The sequence below is a fragment of the Ambystoma mexicanum genome, chromosome 9 (assembly GCF_040938575.1).
Source record: "Ambystoma mexicanum isolate Mex_15411 chromosome 9, UKY_AmexF1_1, whole genome shotgun sequence".
Lineage (NCBI taxonomy): Eukaryota > Metazoa > Chordata > Amphibia > Caudata > Ambystomatidae > Ambystoma > Ambystoma mexicanum.
This window is the reverse complement of record NC_090931.1, coordinates 72,111,710-72,120,767: the sequence shown is the minus strand read 5'-3', so window position 1 is coordinate 72,120,767 and position 9,058 is coordinate 72,111,710. Positions and strand designations below refer to the sequence as shown.

Sequence of the window (9,058 nt, the reverse complement as noted above, 5' to 3'; positions counted from 1 at the left end):
CACCAACAAGCAAGGAAACATCAGCAATCAGAGGTCATGACGGAAAGAGGCCAGGCGCACCAACAAGCAAGGAAGCACCAACAAGCAGAGGTCATTATGGCAAGAGGCCAGGCGCACCAACAAGCAAGGAAGCACCAGCAAGCAGAGGTCATTATGGCAAGAGGCCATGCACACCAACAAGCAAGGAAGCATCAGCAATCAGAGGTCATGAAGGCAAGAGGCCAGGCGCACCAGCAAGCAAGGAAACATCAGCAATCAGAGGTCATGAAGGAAAGAGGCCAGGCGCATCAACAAGCAAGGAAGCACCAGCAATCAGAGGTCATGAAGGCAAGAGGCCAGGCACAACAACAAGCGAGGAAGCATCAGCAATCAGAGGTCATTATGGCAAGAGGCCATGCACACCAACATGCAAGGAAGCACCAGCAATCAGAAGTCATGAAAGCAAGAGGCCATGCGCACCAACAAGCAAGGAAGTATCAGCAATCATAGGTCATGAAGGCAAGAGGACAAGCGCACCAACAAGCAAGGAAGCATCAGCAATCAGAAGTCATGAAGGCAAGAGGCCAGGCGCACCAACAAGCAAGGAAGCATTAGCAATCAGAGGTCACGACGGGAAGAGGCCAGGCGCACCAACAAGCAAGGAAGCATCAGCAATCAGAGGTCATGACGGAAAGAGGCCAGGCGCACCAACAAGCAAGGAAGCATTAAAAATCAGTGGTCACGACGGGAAGAGGCCAGGCGCACCAACCAGCAAGGAAGCATCAGCAATCAGAGGTCATGACGGAAAGAGGCCAGGCACACCAACAAGCGAGGAATCATCAGCAATCAGAGGTCATTATGGCAAGAGGCCATGCGCACCAACATGCAAGGAAGCACCAGCAATCAGAAGTCATGAAGGCAAGAGGCCATGCGCACCAACAAGCAAGGAAGCATCAGCAATCAGAGGACATGAAGGCAAGAGTCCAGGTGCACCAACAAGCGAGGAAGCATCAGCAATCAGAGGTCATTATGGCAAGAGGCCATGCGCACCAACATGCAAGGAAGCACCAGCAATCAGAAGTCATGAAGGCAAGAGGCCAGGCGCTCCAACAAGCAAGGAAGCATTAGCAATCAGAGGTCACGAAGGGAAGAGGCCAGGCGCACCAACAAACAAGGAAGCATCAGCAATCAGAGGTCATGATGGAAAGAGGCCAGGCACACCAACAAGCAAGGAAGCATTAGCAATCGGAGGTCATGACGGAAAGAGGTCAGGCACACCAACAAGCAAGGAAGCATCAGCAATCAGAGGTCATGAAGGCAAGAGGCCAGGCGCACTAACAAGCTAAGAAACATCAACACGCAGAGCTTATTAAGGCAAGGTGCAAGGCGCACCAACAAGCGAGGAAGCATCAGCAATCAGAGGTCATGAAGGCAAGAGGCTAGGCACACCAATAAGCAAAGAAACATCAACAAGCAGAGCTTATTAAGGCAAGGTGCAAGGCGCACCAACAAGCGAGGAAGCATCAGCAATCAGAGGTCATGAAGGAAAGAGGCCAGACACACCAACAACCAAGGAGACATCAGCAAGCAGGAGTCATGCAGCAAAGAGGCCAGGAGCACCAACAACCAAGGAAGCACCAGCAAGCAGAGATTATTCAGGCAAAAGACCAAGCGCACCACCAGGCAAGGAAGCAACAACATGCAGAGGTCATTATGCAGAAGAGGCCAGGAGCAAAAACAAGCGAGGAAGCATCAGCAATCAGAAGTCATGAAGGAAAGAGGCCAAGCGCACCAACAAGCAAGGAAACATCAGCAATCAGAGGTCATGAAGGCAAGAGGCGAGGCGCACCAACAAGCGAGGAAGCATCAGCAATCAGAAGTCATGAAGGAAAGAGGCCAGGCGCACCAACAAGCAAGGAAACATCAGCAATCAGAGGTCATGAAGGCAAGAGGCCAGGCGCACCAACAAGCTAGGATGCAGCAGCAAGCAGCGGTCATGAAGGAAAGATGCCAGGCGCACCAACAAGCAAGGAAGCATCAGCAATCAGAAGTCATGAAGGAAAGAGGCCAGGCACACCAACAAGCAAGGAAACATCAGCAATCAGAGGTCATGAAGGCAAGAGGCCAGGCGCACCAAAAAGCAAGGATGCAGCAGCAAGCAAGGGTCATGAAGGAAAGAGGCCAGGCGCACAAACAAGCAAGGAAGCATCAGCAATCAGAAGTCATGAAGGAAAGAGGCCAGGCACACCAACAAGCAAGGAAACACCAACAAGCAGAGGTCATGAAGGCAAGAGGCCAGGCACACCAACAAGCGAGGAACCATCAGCAATCAGAAGTCATGAAGGAAAGAGGCCAGGCGCACCAACAAACAAGGAAACATCAGCAATCAGAGGTCATGACGGAAAGAGGCCAGGCAAACCAACAAGCAAGGAAGCACCAACACACAGAGGTCATTATGGCAAGAGGCCATGCGCACCAACAAACAAGGAAGCAACAGCAAGCAGAGGTCATTAAGGCAAGAGGCCAGATGCCTCAACAAGCATGGAAGTACCCGCAAGCAGAGGTCCTTAAGGCAAGAGGCCAGGCGCACCAACAAGCAAGAAAGCACCAGCAAGCAGAGGTCATTAAGGCAAGTTGCCAGGCGCACCAACAAGCATGGAAGCATCAGCAATCAGAGGTTATGAAGGAAATAGGCCAGGCGCACCAACAAGCAAGGAAGCACCAACACGCCAAGGTCATTAAGCAGAGGTTATTATGGCAAGAGGTCAGGTGCAACAACAAGCAAGGAAGCACCAGAAACAGAGTTCATTAAGGCAAGAGGCCAGGAGCACCAGCAAGCAAGGAAGAATCAGCAATCAAAGGTCATGAAGGCAAGAGGCCAGGTGCACCAACAAGCAAGGAAGCACCAGCAACAGAGGTCATTAAGGCAAGAGGCCAGGCACACCAACAAGCAAGGAAGCACCAGCAACAGAGGTAATTAAGGCAATAGGCCAGGCGCACCAACAAGCAAGGAAGCATCAGCAGTCAGAGGTCATTATGGCAAGAGGCCAGGCGCACCAACAAGCAAGGAAGCATCAGCAATCAGAGGTCATGACGGAAAGAGGCCAGGTGCACCAATAAGCAAGGAAGCACCAACACGCAGAGGTTATTATGGCAAGAGGCCATGCGCACCAACATGCAAGGAAGCACCATCAATCAGAAGTCATGAAGGCAAGAGGCCATGCGCACCAACATGCAAGGAAGCACCATCAATCAGAAGTCATGAAGGCAAGAGGCCATGCGCACCAACAAGCAAGGAAACATCAGTAATCAGAGGTCATGAAGGAAAGAGGCCAGATGCACCAACAAGCAAGGACGCACCAACAAGCAGAGGTAATTATGGCAAGAGGCCATGCGCACTAACAAGCAAGGAAGCATCAGCAATCAGAGGTCATGAAGGCAAGAGGCCAGGTGCACCAACAAGCAAGGTAACATCAGCAATCAGAGGTCATCAAGGCAAGAGGCCAGGCGCACCAACAAGCAAGGAAGCATCAGCAATCAGAGGTCATGAAGGAAAGAGGCCAGGCGCACCAACAAGCAAGGACGCACCAGCAAACAGAGGTCATGAAGGCAAGAGGCCAGGCGCACCAACAAGCAAGGAAGCACCAACAAGCAGAGGTCATTATGGCAAGAGGCAAGGCGCACCAACAAGCAAGGAAGCATCAGCAATCAGAGGTCATGAAGGAAAGAGGCCAGGCGCACCAACAAGCAAGGAAGCACCAGCAAACAGAGGTCATGAAGGCAAGAGGCCAGGTGCACCAACAAGCAAGGAAGCACCAACAAGCAGAGGTGATTATGGCAAGAGGCCAGGCGCACCAACAAGCAAGGAAGCATCAGCAATCAGAAGTCATGAAGGCAAGAGGCCATGCGCACCAATAAGCAAGGAAGCATCAGCAATCAGAGGTCATGAAGGCAAGAGGCCAGGCGCACCAACAAGCAAGGAAGCACCAATACGCAGAGGTTATTATGGCAAGAGGCCATGCGCACCAACATGCAAGGAAGCACCATCAATCAGAAGTCATGAAGGCAAGAGGCCATGCGCACCAACAAGCAAGGAAGCATCAGCAATCAGAGGTCATGAAGGCAAGAGGCCAGGCGCACCAACAAGCAAGAAAACATCAGTAATCAGTGGTCATGAAGGAAACAGGCCAGGCACATTAACAGTCTAGGAAGCACCAGCAATCAGAGGTCCTGAAGGCAAGAGGCCAGGCACACCAACAGGCGAGGAAGCATCAGCAATCAGAGGTCATTATGGCAAGAGGCCATGCGCACCAACAGGCAAGGAAGCACCAGCAATCAGAAGTTATGAAGGCAAGAGGCCATGCGCACCAACAAGCAAGGAAGCATCAGCAATTAGAAGTCATGAAGGCAAGAGGCCATGCGCACCAACAAGCAAGGAAGCATCAGCAATCAGAGGTCATGAAGGCAAGAGGACATGCGCACCAACAAGCAAAGAAACATCAACAAGCAGAGCTTATTAAGGCAAGGTGCAAGGCGCACCAACAAGCGAGGAAGCATCAGCAATTAGAGGTCATGAAGGCAAGAGGCCAGGCGCACCAACAAGTGAGGAAGCATCAGAAATCAGAGGTCATTATGGCAAGAGGCCATGCGACCCAACAAGCAAGGAAGCACCAGCAATAAGAAGTCATGAAGGCAAGAGGCCATGCACACCAACAAGCAAGGAAGCATCAGCAATCAGAGGTCATGAAGGCAAGAGGACATGTGCACCAACAAGCAAAGAAACATCAACAAGCAGAGCTTATTAAGGCAAGGTGCAAGGCGCACCAACAAGCGAGGAAGCATCAGCAATTAGAGGTCATGAAGGAAAGAGGCCAGGCACACCAACAACCAAGGAAACATCAGCAATCAGAGGTCATGAAGGCAAGAGGCCAGGTGCACCAACAAGCAAGGATGCAGCAGCAAGCAAGAGTCATGCAGCAAAGATGCCAGGCGCACCAACAAGCAAGGAAGCACCAGCAAGCAGAGGTTATTCAGGCAAAAGACCAAGAGCACCACCAGGCAAGGAAGCACCAACATGCAGAGGTCATTATGCAGAAGAGGCCAGGAGCACCAACAAGCGAGGAAGCATCAGCAATCAGAAGTCATGAAGGAAAGAGGCCAGACACACCAACAAGCACGGAAACATCAGCCATCAGAGTGCATGAAGGCAAGAGGCCAGGCGCACCAAAAAGCGAGGAAGCATTAGCAATCAGAGGTCACGACGGGAAGAGGCCAGGCGCACCAACAAGCAAGGAAACATCAGCAATCAGAGGCCATGAAGGCAAGGGGCCAGGCGCACCAACAAGCTAGGATGCAGCAGCAAGCAGGGTCATGAAGGAAAGCGGCCAGGTGCACCAACAAGCAAGGAAGTATCAGCAATCAGAAGTCATGAAGGAAAGAGGCCAGGCACACCAACAAGCAAGGAAACATCAGCAATCAGAGGTCATGAAGGCAAGAGGCCAGGTGCACCAGCAAGCAAGGATGCAGCAGCAAGCAAGGGTCATGAAGGAAAGAGGCCAGGCGCACAAACAAGCAAGGAAACATCAGCAATCAGAAGTCATGAAGGAAAGAGGCCAGGCACACCAACAAGCAAGGAAACATCAGCAATCAGAAGTCATGACGGAAAGAGGCCAGGCAAACCAACAAGCAAGGAAGCACCAACACGCAGACGTCATTATGGCAAGAGGCCATGCACACCAACAAACAAGGAAGCAACAGCAAGCAGAGGTCATTAAGGCAAGAGGCCAGGCACACCAACAAGCAAGGAAACATCAGCAATCAGAGGTCATGACGGAAAGAGGCCAGGCAAACCAACAAGCAAGGAAACATCAGCATTCAGAGGTCATGACGGAAAGAGGCCAGGCAAACCAACAAGCAAGGAAGCACCAACACGCAGACGTCATTATGGCAAGAGGCCATGCACACAAGCAAACAAGGAAGCAACAGCAAGCAGAGGTCATTAAGGCAAGAGGCCAGATGCCTCAACAAGCAAGGAAGTACCAGAAAGTAGAGTTCCTTAAGGCAAGAGGCCAGGCGCACCAACAAGCAAGAAAGCACGAGCAAGCAGAGGTCATTAAGGCAAGGTGCCAGGCTCACCAACAAGCATGGAAGCATCAGCAATCAGAGGTCATGAAGGAAAGAGTCCAGGCGCACCAACAAGCAAGGAAGCACCAACATGCCAAGGTCATTAAGCAGAGGTTATTATGGCAAGAGGTCAGGCGCACCAACAAGCAAGGAAGTACCTGAAACAGAGTTTATTAAGGCAAGAGGCCAGGAGCACCAACAAGCAAGGAAGCATCAGCAGGCAAGGAAGAATCAGCAATCAAAGGTAATGAAGGCAAGAGGCAAGGGGCACCAACAAGCAAGGAAGCACCAGCAACAGAGGTCGTTAAGGCAAGAGGCCAGGCACACCAACAAGCAAGGAAGCACCAGCAAAGGAGGTAATTAAGACAAGAGGCCAGGCGCACCAACAAGCAAGGAAGCATCAGCAAACAGAGGTCATGAAGGAAAGAGGCCAGGTGCACCAACAAGCAGAGGTCATTATGGCAAGAGGCCAGGTGCACCAACAAGCAAGGAAGCATCAGCATTCAGAGGTCTGAAGGCAAGGTGCAAGGCGCACCAACAAGCAAGGAAGCTTCAGCATTCAGAAGTCATGAAGGAAAGAGGCCAGGCACACCAACAAGCAAGGAAGCACCAACAAGCAGAGGTCATTATGGCAAGAGGCCAGGTGCACCAACAAGCAAGGAAGCATCAGCATTCAGAGGTTCTGAAGGCAAGAGGCCAGGCTCACCAACAAGCCAGGAAGCATCAGCCATCAGAGGTCATGAAGGCAAGAAGCCAGGCACACCAACAAGCAAGGAAACATCAGCAATCAGAGGTCATGAAGGAAAGAAGCCAGGCGCACCAACAAGCAAGGAAGCACCAGCAAACAGAGGTCATGAAGGAAAGAGGCCGGGCGCACCAACAAGCAAGGAAGCACCAGCAAACAGATGATATGAAGGCAAGAAGCCAGGTGCACCAACAAGCAAGGAAGCACCAACACGCAGAGGTCATTATGGCAAGAGGCCAGGTGCACCAACAAGCACGGAAACATCAGCAATCAGAGGTCATGAAGGAAAGAGGCCAGGCGCACCAACAAGCAAGGAAGCACCAACAAGCAGAGGTCATTATGGCAAGAGGCCAGGCGCACCAACAAGCAAGGAAGCATCAGCAATCAGAGGTCATGAAGGCAAGAGGCCAGGCGCACCAACAAGCAAGGAAGAACCAACAAGCAGAGGTTATTAAGGCAAGAGGCCAGATGCCTCAACAAGCAAGGAAGTACCAGAAAGTAGAGTTCCTTAAGGCAAGAGGCCAGGCGCACCAACAAGCAAGAAAGCACGAGCAAGCAGAGGTCATTAAGGCAAGGTGCCAGGCTCACCAACAAGCATGGAAGCATCAGCAATCAGAGGTCATGAAGGAAAGAGTCCAGGCGCACCAACAAGCAAGGAAGCACCAACATGCCAAGGTCATTAAGCAGAGGTTATTATGGCAAGAGGTCAGGCGCACCAACAAGCAAGGAAGTACCTGAAACAGAGTTTATTAAGGCAAGAGGCCAGGAGCACCAACAAGCAAGGAAGCATCAGCAGGCAAGGAAGAATCAGCAATCAAAGGTAATGAAGGCAAGAGGCAAGGGGCACCAACAAGCAAGGAAGCACCAGCAACAGAGGTCGTTAAGGCAAGAGGCCAGGCACACCAACAAGCAAGGAAGCACCAGCAAAGGAGGTAATTAAGACAAGAGGCCAGGCGCACCAACAAGCAAGGAAGCATCAGCAAACAGAGGTCATGAAGGAAAGAGGCCAGGTGCACCAACAAGCAGAGGTCATTATGGCAAGAGGCCAGGTGCACCAACAAGCAAGGAAGCATCAGCATTCAGAGGTCTGAAGGCAAGGTGCAAGGCGCACCAACAAGCAAGGAAGCTTCAGCATTCAGAAGTCATGAAGGAAAGAGGCCAGGCACACCAACAAGCAAGGAAGCACCAACAAGCAGAGGTCATTATGGCAAGAGGCCAGGTGCACCAACAAGCAAGGAAGCATCAGCATTCAGAGGTTCTGAAGGCAAGAGGCCAGGCTCACCAACAAGCCAGGAAGCATCAGCCATCAGAGGTCATGAAGGCAAGAAGCCAGGCACACCAACAAGCAAGGAAACATCAGCAATCAGAGGTCATGAAGGAAAGAAGCCAGGCGCACCAACAAGCAAGGAAGCACCAGCAAACAGAGGTCATGAAGGAAAGAGGCCGGGCGCACCAACAAGCAAGGAAGCACCAGCAAACAGATGATATGAAGGCAAGAAGCCAGGTGCACCAACAAGCAAGGAAGCACCAACACGCAGAGGTCATTATGGCAAGAGGCCAGGTGCACCAACAAGCACGGAAACATCAGCAATCAGAGGTCATGAAGGAAAGAGGCCAGGCGCACCAACAAGCAAGGAAGCACCAACAAGCAGAGGTCATTATGGCAAGAGGCCAGGCGCACCAACAAGCAAGGAAGCATCAGCAATCAGAGGTCATGAAGGCAAGAGGCCAGGCGCACCAACAAGCAAGGAAGAACCAACAAGCAGAGGTTATTAAGGCAAGGTGCCAGGCGCACCAACAGGCAAGGAAGCACCAACATGCCGAGGTCATTAAGCAGAGGTTATTAAGGCAAGAGGTCAGGTGCACCAACAAGCAAGGAAGCACCGGCAACAGAGGTCATTAAGGCAAGAGGCCAGGAGCACCAGCAAGCAAGGAAACACCAGCAAGCAGAGGTCATTAAGGCCAGAGACCAGGTGCACCAACAAGCAAGGAAGCACCAACACACATAGGTCATTAAGCAGAGGTTATTAAGACAAGAGGACAGGGACACCAACAAGCAAGGAAACATCAGCAATCAGAGGTCATGAAGGCAAGAGGCCAGGCACACCAACAAGCAAGGATGCAGCAGCAAGCAAGGGTCATGAAGGAAAGAGGCCAGGCACACAAACAAGCAAGGAAGCATCAGCAATCAGAAGTCATGAAGGAAAGAGG

General features: G+C 51.6%; 1 protein-coding gene across 1 annotated transcript; it reads left to right on the top strand.

The window, feature by feature from the left end:
• Positions 1 to 1,678: 1,678 nt before the first annotated feature.
• On the top strand, positions 1,679 to 2,791 carry LOC138487258 (transcription factor SPT20 homolog). Its single transcript, XM_069613886.1, has one exon. It carries the CDS (start codon positions 1,679 to 1,681, stop codon positions 2,789 to 2,791), a length of 1,113 nt encoding a protein of 370 aa, XP_069469987.1.
• Positions 2,792 to 9,058: the final 6,267 nt, after the last annotated feature.